This window comes from Geotrypetes seraphini, chromosome 8 (assembly GCF_902459505.1).
Source record: "Geotrypetes seraphini chromosome 8, aGeoSer1.1, whole genome shotgun sequence".
Classification (NCBI taxonomy): Eukaryota; Metazoa; Chordata; class Amphibia; order Gymnophiona; family Dermophiidae; genus Geotrypetes; species Geotrypetes seraphini.
The window spans coordinates 112,276,110-112,293,321 of record NC_047091.1 but is presented as its reverse complement, the minus strand read 5'-3'; the positions used below and the strand labels follow the sequence as shown (position 1 = coordinate 112,293,321).

Here is a 17,212-nt window from a genome sequence, read left to right as displayed (position 1 = left end):
ATTTGTGTTTTGTCTACCTTAGATAGTTTGTTTCTGCCTCTGAACCAGAAACTGGTTAGCAAATGCTGCTTTTCTGTCACACATTGCTCTCACTGTAGTCAAGCCAGGTTTCACATCTTTTTACTAGTGAACTGAAGAAAGGTCCCCATAGCATATTTTTTTGATTCTGATGGACTTGGGCATGTGAGAGCAGCTGTGCACTGAGTAAGTAATAGCCCTGAAGATCCTATCTAGATTAAACCTCTCAAATGACACTCCTCTATGCTCTAGTGATATTGCAACATTATCTACTCAGGACTTCCACAATATCTCATTCACTGTCTTCAAACAATCCAGAACATCACTATTTGGATTTCTTCTCATGCTACCAGATTTGAATGTATCACTCCTTTATTCATGCATCACTATTGGCTTTTCATTGCTTTCTGGATCCAACATAAACTATTAACACTCACTCAGAAAGTATTCCATACCAGCATACTCCTTACCTCTTCTAGGATTACCATATTTGTGAAGACAAAAAGAGGATACTTGACCCCACCCACACTCCACCCACATCCCTGCCCATACTCCACCCACAACCCTGCCCACGCTCTACCCATTTCCTTGATCCCCCTTCCCATCCTCTGTACCCTTTTGGTGCTTCTCTCTCTCTTTCTCTTCCTCCAACCCTCTTCCCCTACAGGGTGCTTCTCTATTTAACTCTCTCCTTCCAAATCTTCTCTCCTGTGTGTGCTTTCTTTTTTCTCTATTTCCTTCTAACCCCTCCCCCCCCCACATGTGCCCCTCTCTCTCCTTCCACTCTCCTCTCCTGCTGTTTCTGTCTCTCCCCTCCCATCAAGCACTACCCCACTTCATTCTCTTTTCTCTTGCACTCTCTCCTTTCCATAATGCTTTTCCAGCTATCCCTCCTTCCCTCTATGGTGTTTCTTCAGCCTTCCTCCCTCCATGCTGTTTCTTCAGCTCTGTCCCTCCCTCCCTCCATGCTGTTTCTTTAGCCCCGTCTCTACCTCCCTCCCTGCTGTTTCTCCAGCCCCTATATTGTTGGATATAGCACAGCTTTGAATTTCCAGGGTCAATGCCGGCAGCAGGCTTTAACCATGCTGCCGGCTGATTATCAGCCTCTTTGGGCCAGATTCTGCAAATGGCATTGTTATTGGCAGTCACTTACAAAACAGCTGCCGATCATGTGTCAATCACGTGACGGTAACATTTTGAGACTTGCGACTACCTGAAAGGCAGGTGTCAGAAATGTAGGCCAGGGTTTTAAAGGCCTACATTTCCAGCACCTACCTTCCACAAGAATCACATTTACAGTGGCGCCTAAGGGCACCTAAGGCCACTTCCAGCATTAACCATGCCTACAGTGTCTGTAGGCACCCTTAAATGCCTCTGGTCAGGACAAAGGCGCAGTTTTTGGAGGCACTTAAGGGCGCCTTCATTTTTGTAACAACGTTTTGTTTTTTAATCGGCGCAGTCAATTACTGTGCCGATGTAACCAATTAAAATGATTAAGTTAGGCGGTGGTAGGGCACCTACTTCCAACTACCTAACAGCGCTATTTTGAGAATTTGCTCCTTTATGTTTTTTGTACAGCGCCTTGTTATCCTTGAGGAAAGGTGGTATATGAAATAAAATAAATCATAAATCACAGAAGGGAAAAGAAGAGGTGGAAAAAGACACACTTACCCAGGGGCAACTCAAAGCGGGTGTCCAGCAGGATCCGGTGGAAAGTGGGGTCCTTTGTTCCACAGATCTCATTATCAGTCATGATGACCTGGGAATCAAGTGTTAGCCATTCACCTGGGCCCTCCTAGGGGTGAGGGAGATGAAGAATGCAGCAAAGACAGAGATAGATATAGGAAGAAAAGGGAGAAGGAGAAACAAGTGAAAAGGGGAGTGACAGAGACACACAGATGGATGGAGAGATGGTGAGACAAAGGGAGGAACACAGAGATGGGAGGAGTAAATGAATAAAAAGGTAGTGTTAGGGAGAGTCAAGGAGAAATACAGCAAAAGAAAGAAAGAAACTGAGATAAAGAACATAAAAAAATAAATGAGAGAGATAAGGTTTCATCTACATCAGTGAAAGCCAAGGCATGAATCAAAGAATGAAAGAGACCACTGCTACCAGGGAACGGCTGCTGTAAAACACTTCTAAAGTCTGCATTTATATAAGGAAGAACTGAGGCAGCACGCAAGCAGAGAACCCTTCTTTGTATTCTATAGGGAAAGGAAGAACCATCTGATAAAAGGAGCAAACTAAACGATCATGGCCCAGACAAAGTGATTAATTAAACTGCCAGCTGCCGTTAGCTGACTCCTCCTGCCCAGAGCCCCAGAGTAAAAATCTTGCCCAGGAGGATTCCTATTAAAGATATGCTTTAATTAAATACAAGAGAGGAGAGGGAAAGTAGGCAAAGCACAGTCTGATTGGGAGGCAAAGTCAATGTGATTTTCAGAGAAACTTAAATCATCCTTGATGCCAGATTCTTGCTTTTTGTAATCTAGTCTCCAAAACATCATCCCACTCAACTGTTTCTTCATGCCTATCATCTGTCATCTCATTATATCAAAGCACCTCCCCCTAATAACTGATCGTTTCTCTTTCTGTTCCTTTTTTTTTGTCTTTTCTCCTCTATCTTGAGGTACTGTTGTATCTACCCAACACTTGTTCCATCAGTCTATTTTCCTTAATATTTCAACTCAATTTAAGAAAGTTCTCTCAACTTTGGAATGTCTTCCACTCCTTTTACGGAGTTCTGGTTCACTCCAACTTTTTCGTAAATCTTTAAAAACCATTTTATTTGCTAAACACTTTAAAAATTAATTTTTCAAAACTTAGTCTTATTCTTTATGGTTTTTATTTGTTAAGTTAATTATTGTAAATCGAGTCGACTGATGTCTCGGTATATAAAGCCAAGCATTAGATTAGATTAGAAGCACAGTGGTTCCTGAGGAAGATTTTAAAGCTCACTAGATGTATAGATGGGCAGACTAGAAATGCCATCATTATCTCATGTCATTATCTATGTTTCTGATGTTTTAAAAAAAAAAAATCACTTTATCCCTTAAAGCTGTAACTTCTCATTGCCTACTCTGCTCTCTCCTCTCTTGTACACATCCTGATTGCATCTCTAGGAGAGAATAGACTCAGATCCCAATTTTGGAATGAGCCTGCACAGAAAGTCCTTCTGGAAATCTTCCCCTCCTGAAGTTTTGCTTGCAAGACAGGCAGGGCATCAGGTAGGAGATATAAAAGTTGGGGGGGTGGGGGGGATAGGTCCTAGAAAAGGGAAGAGAACCAATTTAGAATCAAAATAATAATAATAAAAAAGGCCTAATGGTTTAGGGTCCTAACTTTCCATAACAGTAGTTCTAAATTCAACTGAACATTTCGAGTCACCAATTTCTTCAAATCCAGGAATGTTCTCAGTTGCTGTGGTGAATAAAAAACATATTTTACTTCTAGGTATTTAATCACACACTTACAAGGATAAGTCAAGAGAAATGAGGCACCTAAAGTCAGTGCCTCAGATCTCATTACCCAAAATCATTTTCTTCGTTCTTGTTTTTGCCCAGTGACATCCAGAAACATCCACACTTTTTTTTTTTTTTAACCAAAGAACAAATCTTGTGAATTACATAAATACAATAGAAAAATAGCAGTGACATCTTGCTCAAATACAAGTGATGCTAGTAAAGTGGTTCTTTCGGACGTTTCGGATAAACTTATTTGAAGGAAATCCATAGTGTGTAAATTTTTCTGGGCATTTATATTAATTTGTTCCAACTCTGAATGTACTCCTAAATCTTTCTTAGAAGGCAAATAATAAATTTTGTTGATAAGCGGAAGATATTTAATTAATATTGAGTTAGTAGGAGACTTCTTTTTTTTTACTTTAGATTTTCCTTCTGTATTACTTGTGCAAGAGTCATCTTGTTGAAATATGTTTAATTGTAATTAAAAATGATTTTTTTTTTTTTAAAAAGGAGATATAACAGTACAGAATTTGAAGTTGGGAAACATCCTAGAGCACAGCAGTTTCCAGCATTACCAAAGTTTGTTGTGGTTTTGAGCCTCAGCTCTGTTTATTACGTATTATTCAAAATACAGTACGGCTGTTCGATTGATATCACTGCGCAACAAATGTTAACTTTTTTCCTGGGGCAAGAAGAAAATGAGGTTTGGCCTCCTGTGTATGAAAATAGCCTATTTTCTCCTGTCACGTATAGTTTTTGAGCAAATCGTAAATATTTATAGCATGAGAAGTCATAATATAACGCATTGCACCGATTTAAGAGTTCCTATAAATATTATTTTCTAGAATCGTTTTGCTGTTGAAGTGCATTTATAAATGAGATTAGGAGCATCTCTAATTAATGACCAACAGTATTCAGCCAGCATTGATGAATTCCATCTGCCCTGATATTGTTTCTCCGTTGTAGCAATGTCCTGGTGAAACCTTTCCCCGTGCTCATCACTATCACTACCAAGATTATTGGGGGGAAAAAAAATCTAATTTGAGGCAAACTGTTTTAATATTTCAGAGATTGTTAACATTTGCTTGAAGCATTAGAAAATATAGCGAAAATGTTAATTTTTGCATTCTAATGCTATTTTGCCAAAAATCAGAGGGTTATACCAAAAAATTAAGGTCAGTTTTGAATTCAGCGACCCCAGATCACTATAGAACACCCACTACAATTCATGCCCCAAAACCTCTGTTGCACAGTGTATTCATTCTGAAGAAGACAGACCATGTGACACCTTATTATCATAAACTACACTGACTTCCAGTTGAGGCAAGAGTGATATTTCAATTTGGATGTATATGTTATAAAGTGTCGCATAGTCTAGCACCTAGTTATCTTGTGGATCATTTTATATTTGTGAACTTTAAGGGCTCCTTTTACTAAGCTGCGTTAGGGCTTTAACGCGCAGAATAGCGCGGGCTACAACGCCACGGGCGCTAGACGCTAACACCAGCATTGAGCTAGCGTTCTAGCCGCATAGCACAGGGTTAGCGTGCGCTAATCTGCTGCGTGCACTAAAAACGCTAGCGCACTTTAGTAAAAGGAGCCCTAAATGCTTACAGCGTACTCTTGCTTTAGTTGTCTTTTTAGGCAAAATCTAAAAACATATCTGTTTATTAGATCCTTTGGGTAACTGACATATTCCATCTATTGTATCTATTTTTTTGTTTTGTAAACCGCATAGAGCTTAACAGTACTGCAGTATAAACGTGAGTTTTTATGTTATGTTTCCATCTGCTAAAGGTTGCTTGTATAAAAGATATTTCCAATGACAATTGTCGTTTCAGGTTGCTACTTGGGATAACGATTTTAGTTGTTTGATAACTAGTTCTGCTTCTTATCAGGACTTTATGAAATTGTTAAAAACCTTTTTATTTGTAAAATATTTGGAAGTTTGGTGTTTTGTATTTCACTGTGATTTTCAGTTTTCTTTTATCCTGTAAACCACATAGAACTTCAAAGTTTTGCGGTATATAATTAAATTTTTATGTTATGCGGTATATAATTATCTTATGCGGTATATAATTGTTTTGTTATGCGGTTAGGTTATGCGGTATATAATTACATTTTTATGTTATGCGGTATATAATTATCTTATGCGGTATATAATTGTTTTGTTATGCGGTTAGGTTATGCGATATATAATTAAATTTTTATGTTATGTAATGCTATTTATGGAGTCTGGAATTGCTGCCAAAGTTGTATTCAAAGATCTGTTCCAAGTTGAGTAAACCAAAAGAGGCATGACTCAGAATTACAAAGAAACTGCTAGTGATGGGTCTAGTCATAGGTGAGAAGTATGATGAAGAAAAAGTAGTGAAGGGCATCCCTTAGCAAAGAAACAGAAAATATTTGTCCTCTCTATACTTTTGGCTTACCTCATTGGATTGCCTGATGGTCCGCAGGGGGATCCACAGTGTTCCCACCATGGTGTCCCAGATCAGACCCTTGTTCCACACTTCCACCGTCAACCCCAGGTCCAGGCGATTAATTTCACTGTAGCAGAAAGAAAAGCTGTTAGGCTGGGAATCCCAACAGCTTCATCCCTTGAGCCTCTTCTAGTGAGAGGCTGAGGTTGGATCAGATGTAAGCCGAACCTTACACAATTTAACTTGTAAGCCCTCCAGAGATAGGAAAATACCTTCTGTGTCTGAAAAAGGTGTGAGCTAAATCTAAATGAATAAATAAAATACATCCTGCAACATAAACACCACATGACAGACCAAACAGTAGAAAGACCATGACAATAGAAAGACAAAACTGGGACATCCAGATTGGCCAGTTGAGACACCAGTTGCCATATAGTATACAATACAATCCCAACAACAACTCTCTATCACTCCCAATTTTTCATTTATTTATTCAATTTCTATACCATTCTCCCGGGGGAGCTCAGAACGGTTTACATGAATTTATTCAGATATTCATGCATTTTTCCCTGTATTTATGTGACCTCTTAACTCTTGCCCTACCACTATCCTCCATCTCATTCACAAGTGTGAGTGAAATCTAAACCTGTGACCTTCAACATCTCTTCTGATAGGCTACCTCAGGCTTTTCATCTTCCTCTGATTCATATAAAGCCAACATTAAAATACAATGCCCAGGTCACTTTCCATGACTTATTACCAAATTTTCCAATAAGCCATGTAGTAATCAAAATTAGTGCAACCATTGTCCCTCATACTTTTTTCTTACACCAGATCCAAAATCATAGAAACAATGGTGGGTTACTGAGCCAAAGAGACTGAAGGCCATACCTCCAGCCTGATTTACCAAGACCTTTTTCGCATGCCATGTCTATGGAAAAGGCCCTTGACAGATTGTGTTTATGTTTATTTTTCACTTGATACCCTGCTAGTGCAATAGGTTACAGTGACTTACAAAATTATGTATTTCTGATGATTTGTATTGTAATATTTTCACTGATTGTCCAGTACTTCTCATTGCAAACTGCCTCAAACTATTATGGCTTTGGCGGTATACAAGAATAAATTATTATTATTATTAAAATCTCATAGAAAAGAACACCAAAATTAAAAACAAAACTAACACAATCAAACACGATAATCAAAAATACAATGAAAAAAAACCAATAAAATAATTAAAAATCACATAACTAAAAGTCCATAACAATTGGAATACAAGTACCTGCTATTCTATCCAGTCCACTCAAAAGAAAGGAAAAAAGAACTACCCCAGAGAAATATTAAAAGCTTTCCTGAAGAAATGTGTTTTCACAAATGATTTAAACTTTGGAAAAGATTGTTCAGCTCGAATGAAAGGTGGAAGGTTGTTCCAAAAGAAAGGGGAAATTAAAAAAATATGTTGCTTATCATATAGATTCATAGAGTGCTAGTCAAGGGGATAGGAAAACAAGTCTATTACAGTCAAGGGAATCAAGTTTCAAGTTTATTAAAATTCTGATTAAACGCAAATCAAGCTTCTAAGTGTTTTACAACTTATAATAAAGTAGGGGAAGACAGCACCAACAATTAAACCCACAGATTATACTTAATCAGACAGAAAACAATGGGGAATAAGGGGGAACTACAAAGTTAAAAGTAAAGAATACATAAAAGGGAAGTCACAAAAGGGAAGAGGGGGATAAAAATTATTAGGCTGCTCTGACTGAGTTCTGGATTTATTTAAGTATCATATGCGTCAAGGAATAGATAGGTCTTTAAGTTGCCCTTAAATTTGTCTAAATTTGTTTCTGCCCTGATATGAAAAGGTAAATAATTCCATATCGTAGAGGCAGTAATAGTGAAGGAAGTTGCTCGACGTGTGCTAATAATTTTTAATGATGGAACATGAAGGAGATGCTGTAATGAACAAGAATGAGTGTATGGAAGTGTAATAGATGCTAAGTAAGAAGGTTGAGAAAAATGAAGTGCCTTAAATGTTAGGCATAAAATTTAAAATTGGCATCCGAACTGAACTAGTAGTCAGTACAGATGTATAAATAATGGAGAGATATGATCATGAAGTCTGGCTTTACACAAGAATCTTGCTGTTGAGTTCTGGAGTGTTTGAAGACTGTGTAAATTGAATGAAGAGATTCCACATTGCACAGAGTTACAATAATCGATTCTAGAAAGGACATATTGTAACGGGGCTCTTATCCATATCCCCGCGCCATACAGCGCTACTCCGACGTGCTTCTTAAATGTAAGAAGTCCTGCTGGGTCTTTCTCAAAATATGGAACAAAACAAAACAAAAGTCAATTTTCATAATCATTCAAATCCACTTTATTCAGTGGTACTGGTGTTGTTGCTTTACCGGCAGTCCAGGATCTGAGCAACCCAACACAATCCAATTCAAATAAACAAAAATAGAGTTGAACCGTAAGACAAGGTTCCCACTCTTACCTTCATTCAGGCAGTTCAGGTAAGTAAAGTACAAACATGAAACAAAAACTGAAGTGCAGTTGCCTAAACTTTCATCTAGGTAACAGAACCAATAATCACTTTGCTTCACTCTGTGTCCAAGCCCTACAGACTTCCAGGCTTGTCTCCAGCCAGCTCCAAGAGGAGTTGGTGGGGGAGGGGAGTAAATGAATTCACTAATTATCTTTCTGATTAACAGAATGCCAGTAGAGGCCCCACAAACCCAACCTAGTTGGTAAGTGAATTCTCCCCAATTACTTCCCTCAGGTATTCATACCAATCCTGGCAAAAAAACTCCAGTCAGCCTTACTCTAGCTAACTGAATCATAAGCACAAAAAAAAACGTGTTTTTTTTTTTTTTCTTCACACAAGCAGCGCCAGCACAAGTCCTGCAAGGGCATTCAAAAACAAACCCTCTTTCTCACAGCTTGTGCATTTAAACTACAGAAGGATTAACCAACCTTCCCACCTCTCAGCCCTGCCACTTAGCTGATGTCCATTTCTGTGTCTTCAGACAGATTGGCAAGTTCTCCAAACTCCATAGGTTCTTCCCCAGGGTCTGTGTCAAGTTCCTGCATTTCCCAATCTGGCAGCTCTGAAGCACTTTGGTGAGGAGAGATCCTTCCACTGGCTGGTCCTGGGCAGACTGCCCTTTTCCTACTCCAAGCAGCCTCTAACATACTCAGGTGAACCTGCCCTGCCTTTTTAGTGGGAGGAGCTTTCAGCTTACTTTGCCTGCCTGGCTTGGGAAGCCTAATTATTCCCTCCAGCTGGGATATCTCCAGGAAGAGGAAGGTTCTGCAGGGGCTGATTTAAAGGGAAAAGACCGTTTTTCCCTAGACTTGGTCACAATCCTATCCCCGTGATTTGCCCTCTGGATCACAGGACCAGGCTTGACAATAGCCTGCCCTGGCGAAAGCTGCATTTTAGGGATAGGATTGTGACATACCCTCACCTTTAAGGGCTGCCCCTCCTGGGACTCTCAATCCCCCTCAAAACCGTTTCCGGGGTTTATTTCCCCTTCTTTCCTGACTTAGGAGAGGAGGGTCTGGGTCTTCAAAATCTTGCGGCCATCGTAATAGGGCAACCTCCCGCTGCCCTCCTGCCGCTCCACCACTATGATCTTTAGGACCCTCTAGCCCCTCCACCCTCTGGGCTAATGCTGCGACCACCTGTGTTATTCCCCCCAAGTCCTCTTTTCCTAGCTGGGCAATTTGTTCCCTCAATTCATTCATATCCTGGTCCATACCTTTAAATGTAGCCAAGACTTTTTGGAAATGCTGGGCATGTTCTTCCAGTTGTTCCTCTTGTGCCTGCTGTTTCACCACCCAGCTTTCTGCCTTCCCCGTTCTATTAGTTAGTTCCCCGCACGTGTTTTTTATTTCTTTAACGCTGTGCTGCACAGCTTGTTGCTGGGCTTGCCCTTCTTTTACCTGCCCCTGAACTACCTTAAGCTGTGAGGAGACTTGTTCCATTAAACGGGTCAGTTTTTCGGACTCTTGTTGGCACTGGGTAAGCACCTGTTCCCTAGACCTTTTCTGTTCTGGGTCTATAGGAACTTTCCAGGACTGGAAACTGGCCTCTGTACATGACTTCAATCCTGTCTCCCAATCCTGGCGAGCAGAGGCTAGCTCTTCTTTTATCTTATGTACCTCCGCTTTAAGTTCGGCCAAGGAAGTGGCCTTCCTATCCCCCATTGGATTATTAAGGGCTTCTATCTGGGGACTGCTTTCTGGTACCCCTACCCCTGTGGAGCCAAACCCCCGTTCTCCTCTATCTGTCTCCGGGAGACGGGACCATTGCATTATGTCTGGGTGCCAAATTCTCTCACATAACAACTGAGCTATTCGATCACCCATCTGTACCCGGTATTCTGAATTTCCCTGGTTTACGAGGAGAACCGCTACGTTTCCCCTGAAATCCGGGTCTATCACCCCAGCAGCTACATCAATCGATTGGTGAAGAGCTAACCCTGACCTCGGAGCCACCCGTAGATAAGCCCCTGGGGGGGGTGATACCTGGATATCGGTCTTTATTAATGCTCGCCCCCTAACAGGTATGACCTCATCTTGTGCTGCATACAAATCATATCCTGCGGCCTTACTGTAAGCCCGAGTGGGTGCCCTCGCCTTATCAGAGAGTGGAGCCCACCGAATAGTTGGCCTCCAACTCTTGGGTCTGGTAGCCCAGGATCCTCGTCTCCCCTCCGGTGAGGCGAGAGCCTTCCTACCTATGTGGCTCCCAAACACCCACTTCCCCGGGTACTGATTCCCTTTAGGCCTCTCTGCCTGAGCTAAAGCAAGCCAGTCCCTTCCTAAAATTAAGGGATATGGGGTGGAATTCAGCACGGCCACCTTCATGTGGATTTTCTTCCTACCGTGCTCTATGACCAGAGGACACACCGGGTATTCTTGGGCCTCCCCGTGAATGCAGGTGATGGGCACTTTGCTCAATCCAACCTTCTGGTCATCACCTACCTGCTCCCACAACTGTCTTGACACTACAGACATCTCAGCTCCTGTATCTACTAGGGCTGTGATCTTTTTCCCTCTCACCGATACCTTTATCTGATATTCTTTCGGAACTTTGGCCCCGGGGTCCTGGGCTATTACCAGGTCCCTGGTCACCCTACAATAACGCTGGGTATGTCCGGTTTTGCCACAGCGGTAACACCTAAGGGTTTCCTTTTGAGTGGGCTCTTTAACTTTGGGGTATCCTGAGGGCTTACTAGGCGAGTCCGGGCTTTTACTAGTCCTCGCCTTTCCCAGGCCTGGAGAGCTCTCTCTATACTCTTCCTCATAGGCGCCCTGGGCATCTATATAGGCCTCCGCCACCTCAAGCGTCTGGCCTAAATTTCTACAACCTTGCCTCTGTACCCAACCCCGTAAGTTTTTTGGGGCGGACCGCAGAAACTGCTCCCTTATGATTTCCATCATTAAGGCCCTAGGATTTCCTAGACACTGATTAAGCCATCGCTCCGCTAATTTAGTTAGTCTCTGAGCTAAAGCCTTGGGCCTTTCCTTCTCCTGCATTACCGCCGCCCTAAAACGCTGACGGTAATGTTCAGGGGAATATCCCAAGTATTCCAGAATGTGGTTTTTCACCGCCTGGTAGTCATTAGCCGCCTCTGGTGCTAGTGTCTGGAAAGCTGACAGGGTTTCACCTGCCAGACAGGGAAGAAGCCTGACCGCCCACTGACCCTGAGGCCATCCAGCAGCAGTAGCCACCCTTTCAAATGCCGACAGGAACTCGTCTGGCGCATCGGCCGGCGTTATCTTACAAAGATTCATCATGGCCAGTGGGTGAGCTACTCCTGCGGGTATTTGGGCCCCGCCAACTCCTTGTTCACTACTTCCTGATGGTAAGGGTCTTTGCAAGATTTGCGAAAGTACCTTCGTCTGCTCTCCCATAGCCATTACCATCTCATCGTGCTGTCTGCGGGCCAATTCCTGAGACCTATACCAAAGTTCCTGATTGGTCTTCAGCACGGCTTGTAAGTCCTCGGACTGTTTTTGTCTTTCGGCCGTCAGAAATGACATCAATTGTTGTTGGTCCATCTTGGCCCGACACCTGGGAAACGAAACAAACAGAGAGACCAACCCAAGTGCGGTACCAAAATAGCTGGGTAGCCAATCCCCTCACCCCCCTGGTTTAGCAGCTTACCAGAGAGCAAGGTGAGTCGCCGCCTTTGGTTTGTAGGCCTCCTTGGCCCCCAGTCGCTTACTGCGTTTCTGTCCTCTTATTCTTTTCTCCCGTTCTCCCGATCCTTCTCGGCCTCCGATTCTCCACGGTCAGACAGGATCACTCTGGTCACTCCAACAGAAACGTCCGGACACCGGATCCTCCAGGACAGGAACTCAGCTCCTTGCAAACAGGAACCAACACAACAAACTAAAAAAACAAGCTAAAGAAATAAATCAGTCAAAAGTCCCAAACTTTTTTTTTTTTTTTTTTTTTCAACTATATCCAAAAAATTTTTTTTTTTCAAAAAAAAAAATTTCACCGTATGTCCAGCAGGAGGCGCACAATCCCACTCCTGATACCACTTGTAACGGGGCTCTTATCCATATCCCCGCGCCATACAGCGCTACTCCGACGTGCTTCTTAAATGTAAGAAGTCCTGCTGGGTCTTTCTCAAAATATGGAACAAAACAAAACAAAAGTCAATTTTCATAATCATTCAAATCCACTTTATTCAGTGGTACTGGTGTTGTTGCTTTACCGGCAGTCCAGGATCTGAGCAACCCAACACAATCCAATTCAAATAAACAAAAATAGAGTTGAACCGTAAGACAAGGTTCCCACTCTTACCTTCATTCAGGCAGTTCAGGTAAGTAAAGTACAAACATGAAACAAAAACTGAAGTGCAGTTGCCTAAACTTTCATCTAGGTAACAGAACCAATAATCACTTTGCTTCACTCTGTGTCCAAGCCCTACAGACTTCCAGGCTTGTCTCCAGCCAGCTCCAAGAGGAGTTGGTGGGGGAGGGGAGTAAATGAATTCACTAATTATCTTTCTGATTAACAGAATGCCAGTAGAGGCCCCACAAACCCAACCTAGTTGGTAAGTGAATTCTCCCCAATTACTTCCCTCAGGTATTCATACCAATCCTGGCAAAAAAACTCCAGTCAGCCTTACTCTAGCTAACTGAATCATAAGCACAAAAAAAAAACGTTTTTTTTTTTTTTTCTTCACACAAGCAGCGCCAGCACAAGTCCTGCAAGGGCATTCAAAAACAAACCCTCTTTCTCACAGCTTGTGCATTTAAACTACAGAAGGATTAACCAACCTTCCCACCTCTCAGCCCTGCCACTTAGCTGATGTCCATTTCTGTGTCTTCAGACAGATTGGCAAGTTCTCCAAACTCCATAGGTTCTTCCCCAGGGTCTGTGTCAAGTTCCTGCATTTCCCAATCTGGCAGCTCTGAAGCACTTTGGTGAGGAGAGATCCTTCCACTGGCTGGTCCTGGGCAGACTGCCCTTTTCCTACTCCAAGCAGCCTCTAACATACTCAGGTGAACCTGCCCTGCCTTTTTAGTGGGAGGAGCTTTCAGCTTACTTTGCCTGCCTGGCTTGGGAAGCCTAATTATTCCCTCCAGCTGGGATATCTCCAGGAAGAGGAAGGTTCTGCAGGGGCTGATTTAAAGGGAAAAGACCGTTTTTCCCTAGACTTGGTCACAATCCTATCCCCGTGATTTGCCCTCTGGATCACAGGACCAGGCTTGACAATAGCCTGCCCTGGCGAAAGCTGCATTTTAGGGATAGGATTGTGACAATATGCATGAAGGAATGCATGTAATGCTTGGGAATCTAAGATGGAACTAACTGATCTAATTAACCTCAACCAATAAAACCCTTTTTAAAAGTACCTGCGAGACTTGAAATTCAAAAGAAAGTACCAAATCAAAGACAACTCCCAAATAGTGGAAAGAATTAACAGGAAGTAAATCTGTTTCAAACAGATGGATGTTAAAGGTCGGTGGAGACAATAATCCTGTGATCCAACAAACCAGCATTTTTGAGGGGTTAAGAATCATTCTGTGAGCTTTGCCAATCTGAAATCATAGTTGAGCATCGCTGTAAGGGTTTTAAGTCAATGTTAAATGAAGAATCTGGAAAAATCAACAGAACATCATCTCCATAAATAAATGCTTTGATATTATACTCCCAAATCAGGGTTGCAAGCGGACTTAGAAATAAGTTGAACAACAAAGGGGATAAAATAGACCTCTGTGGAATGTCACAGTCCATAGATCAAACAAGGAAGAGATACGCCAAACTTTCTGGTTGTAAGGAACAATAAAAACCATGTTAATACAGTACCTGAAATACCTGTAGATATTAACTAAGAGAGAAATAATGCATGATTGACCAGATCAAATGCAACTGAGAGATCAAGGGATACTAACAAAATACGATTTTACTGGTATCAAGACATGAGAACAATTCATTATTTAAAGCTGCAACAGTGGTTTCTGTTCTATGATGTTTCCTAAAACCAGTTTGACGGGGATGCAAAATTAATTTTTTATCAATGAAATCTGAAATTTGGTCAAAAATGATCTGTGATTTTCAAGATAATATATAGACTAGATATGAGGTGAAAGTTTTCATGAAGATATTTCATGCTAGAAATATTCGTAGGTATTGGGGACAAGTTTGCAATCTTCCAGGTTAAAGGAACTATACTAGATGAAATGCTAAGATTCATGAGATATAATGCTAAGCGCATTCCAATTAGATGGAAGTGGATCTGAAAGCAATGTTGTGAGGTGTATTTGGGAAATAATTTTCAAGAACTGTGTTAATGAAGGAATCATAAAAGAGGACCAAGTGGTTATTCCAGAACTGAAATGACTTTCGGAAGACGGACATTTAAAGAAGAAGCATCAATATTTACAGATTTTTGAAGAGTTTTAATCTTTGTTTTGAAATAAGATGTAAAACTTTCAGCAGAAGGTAAGAGAGTTTTGTTAATATTTGTGTTAATACTTGTTGACATAATAGAAAAAAATGGTTTTAGATTTATTATCAGAACTTGCTAACAACTTGGCATAAAATTCTCTCTTTGTTATTGTTATTTCTTTAGCATATAAATTTGCTGATTCCTTATAAAAAATTAAGGATTCCAGGGTGCAAGATTTCCACCAGTAGTGCTCCACTTTCCACATCTGAGAACAAAGAAGAAATAGCCATGCATGATACCAGGGTTTTTATGTTTAATTGTAGATATGGTTTGGTGAGAGACTGAATGAGTAAAGTGCACTGGTCTACTCTGGCCTTAATGAAGGGTAAAGCGATATCTCTTTTTTATAGTATTCTAAGGGATCACTCTTTTACCTTTTCACCTCAATCAATGAACCAATGGGACTCGATTCTGCAGACTATGCTTTCTGATATAGATTGGGAACTTTTCTGGTCCTCCACAAACCGTCCTCTTCTATCTTCCAGAGTCTCGCAATCAATGTTCTTCGTTATGTGGAATGCAGTATGGACCCCATTTCGCATGTGGAAAGCGAAGCTAAAACAAGACTCCACCTGCTGGAATTGTTTGAAAGAGTCTGGAACTCTTGATCACATGCTTTTTCATTGCACTATAGTTCACTCCTTCTGGATTCGTATTTGGGACACTATAAAATCTATTACCAAGTGTTCAGAAGAGATTTCCATGGACATTGTAATTCTTCGTTCTCAACACCCTTGTTTCGCACAAACAAACTGCCCACCTAAACTCATTGATGCCATGTTTGTAACAGCTCTTATGCATATTCTAAAAAATTGGAAATCATCCTCGCTACTTGACTACACCTTTTGGTGGAACTCTCTGAGCATGTATCACAAATTTGAATCTTATGCATATGAGAAAAACATGATTTCTCGACTCTCCACAAACATGGTGCAAAATAAATCACCTTGGTCATTCTTAGATTCATATGTTCATTCTAACCAGTAGACACTTCTGCCTCTCTATCTATCTATCTCTCTCTTTTTCTTTTTCTCCTTCTTTCTTTCCCTCTCTCTTATTTCACTCTCCCTGCTTTTCTGCCTTTCATATATCTTTTATTAGCAGTTACACATACCCTGGATTCTTTTTATTAATCTGGTTGTATGTAAATGATTGTAGATATAGACTTTTTCTACACCATTGTGTCTTATTCAGATTTTGTGTGTTTGAACTGCTTTTTGTAAATTTCTTATAATATTCAATAAAAACTAATGAACTGGGAAAAAAAAAAAAAAAGAAAAGTGCACTGCTAAGATAGATTTTCAAGTAGAAGTTGCCTCATCAATACCAAGCTCAAAATAACCACTTGGGAAAGAAGTAAACAGAGGGGGATAGGTTAAAGAATCCAGACATTGGAACCAAAATTTTCTAGTTTGAAAATCAGTCAGAACTTCTGTAAACGAAGATCAACATGGGATTTCCATGGAGGCCCTTACAAAATAATGGTCGGTCCAAGGTAATGGAATTCTCCAAATATTTAAGATTTTAAGAGTTGAATTATTTTGCATTAAAATGAGATCGAGGGTATGCCCTGCTGAATGTGTTGGACCCATGTCATTTAGAAATGATAAGAAGCTAAAAGAATGAAGGTGAGATAAGTCATCAACAAGTGTGTTGAAATCACCCACAGTTAATAATTCTGGAAATCAAGTTTCAGAATCAGCTACAGTCTGCATAAGATTATCCCATGCTAACTGTCCCGAGGAAGGTGAAAAATAGCAGCATACTATAGTCAGTGAAAAAGGAGATAGTATTCTTAACACCAATATCTCATCAAAAGCAAACTGCTGAGTTCAACAACTTTATAGGTCTTAGGCATGATAAGGGCAATACCACCACCTCTCCTTGTTCGATGAGCAGAGTGGAACGCCATATGTGTAGCTGAAATGACTTGCAATAAATATGACTCTTTATCATCTTGCAACCAAGTTTCTGTAAGGCAGATGATATCGGTGTGATAGAGTGAAAGAAGATAAGGCCTAAGCTCCTGCAAAATGTAGACAATTTCAAGGAAGAATATGAATCTATAGCTTTAAAGCTAAAGAAAATTATACTGGATTCTAGTCAGCTGAAATGTCTATGGGAGACAGGAACCTGCCGGTAGGGCGGACATTCTCCATTCCAGAATTCTATAATTACTGTGAACTGGAAAAGGAGTTCTGTAGAAACAACAGTGTGTCATTAATAATCACTATGGTAAAGACATTCAAAGAGTTTTGCAGACAACCCTATGTCATTAGGAAACTATGTTTAGTGCTCCCAATATAGACATTTCAGTCC

At 40.9% G+C, this 17,212-nt stretch overlaps 1 protein-coding gene across 1 annotated transcript in view; it reads right to left on the bottom strand.

Annotated features, from left to right (window-relative positions):
• Nucleotides 1–17,212, bottom strand: part of UNC13A (unc-13 homolog A) — a 286,301-nt gene that overhangs the window by 181,195 nt on the left and 87,894 nt on the right. Inside the window, exons 4-5 of the mRNA XM_033955982.1 lie at nucleotides 5,916–6,033; nucleotides 1,690–1,813 (exon numbers count right to left, since the gene is read on the bottom strand). Of these exons, the coding sequence (XP_033811873.1) occupies nucleotides 1,690–1,813; nucleotides 5,916–6,033 (242 nt within the window). The remainder of the gene's footprint in view (nucleotides 1–1,689; nucleotides 1,814–5,915; nucleotides 6,034–17,212) is intronic.